Source organism: Haplochromis burtoni, unplaced genomic scaffold (assembly GCF_018398535.1).
Source record: "Haplochromis burtoni strain Fernald_Lab_line unplaced genomic scaffold, NCSU_Asbu1 Contig_1117, whole genome shotgun sequence".
Taxonomy (NCBI): domain Eukaryota; kingdom Metazoa; phylum Chordata; class Actinopteri; order Cichliformes; family Cichlidae; genus Haplochromis; species Haplochromis burtoni.
In genome coordinates this window covers 48,129-49,436 of record NW_024583478.1, presented here as the reverse complement: position 1 = coordinate 49,436, position 1,308 = coordinate 48,129, and the positions used below count along the sequence as shown (strand labels likewise).

General features: G+C 38.9%; 1 protein-coding gene across 1 annotated transcript in view; it reads right to left on the bottom strand.

Annotated features, from left to right (window-relative positions):
* mmp25b (matrix metallopeptidase 25b) overlaps positions 1 to 1,308 on the bottom strand; it is a gene marked incomplete in the record, with an annotated part of 12,295 nt that extends 10,987 nt beyond the window's left edge. The window contains 2 exon segments of the mRNA XM_042216562.1: positions 1,052 to 1,143; positions 1,274 to 1,308. Coding sequence (XP_042072496.1) covers positions 1,052 to 1,135 — 84 coding nt within the window.

Here is a 1,308-nt window from a genome sequence, read left to right as displayed (position 1 = left end):
CTCCACTTATGACAACGGATCAATCTGAACAAGCGCAGCCCTTTTTTTCATTAACATTGCATGATCCTCTCCATGTTAAACAAGTTGATTGATAGCATAAATGCTGTAGAGCAGTGTGTACCACAAAACACACACAAGCACACAAAATACACACACACATAAACTGAAACAATGAAATCTCTTTCTTGAACGTGATTTTGAAACCTGCGGTACTCTTACATGTCCTCCACCCTGCAAGCTGCACTTTAACAGGAAAAAGGTGGTGGCTTATTCCATCAACCGTCCTCTTTGATCTCTGCCTTCAAACTCCCTTACTCCCTTACACACACACACACACACACACACACACACACACACACACACACACACACACACACATATATATATATATATATATATATACTTTACCCCCAGTGAGATTTGCAGCAGTGTCATCCGGGATTTAGGCTCTTTTTTCAATCAAAGAAGTAAAACATTTTTCTTTCTCATAACCAAGCCACACACGATATACACATACCACGAAATATAGCGATATTAATTCATATTTGAGGAACTGGAAGTGGGAAGCTTATCGTGCTTGCACGTCACATTTCATGTGAAGTGTGTAACGTAATGTCTATTCTATTTATACAACTAGTGGTTTTTCTGATGAAGGACTAATCTCTCAGAATGGTCAAAAGAAAGTCCCCAAAGCGTTTCATATGTTTGATATATTCTTATAAACCTCAAGAGTCTCATATTAAATACTTTTATCCCCCCCGCCAAAACACACACACACACCCCTTGCCGTGGGTAGTTAATTTTACCATCTGAAATGAAAAACACGTGGAAATATAATTTCCGATAAAATACACATTAAATGTCAGATTAAAATTATATGTATATGATATGTAGGATTCAAAAGGATACAAAAGAAAACTGATGCAAAAGTAACACATACCCTACACTTTCCTCCCCACTTTCAGATACATCAAAGGAATCCACACAGCTGCCGATAAACGTTTGCAACTCATAGAGGATTTTTTGTGTGTCGTGAATATTTTGTACTCACCACGGCTCTGCTGTATTGGTCAGGCTCTGCTAATGTGCTTCCCGTAAAGGTCCATATCATTAACAGCAGAAGGCAAAACTCCATCCCAGTCACTGCAAGAAAAGAGGAGGAAAAGTGCTCCACATCATTAACAGGATGTTTAATATTTGGAGGATTCTTGTTTATAATTCCGCAGCTTTCTCTAAATCAGCACATATTCAGGGGAACAGAGACGATGCTCACCGCTTGTTCTTCTTCAGCTGCTTCAGTCTCTCTTG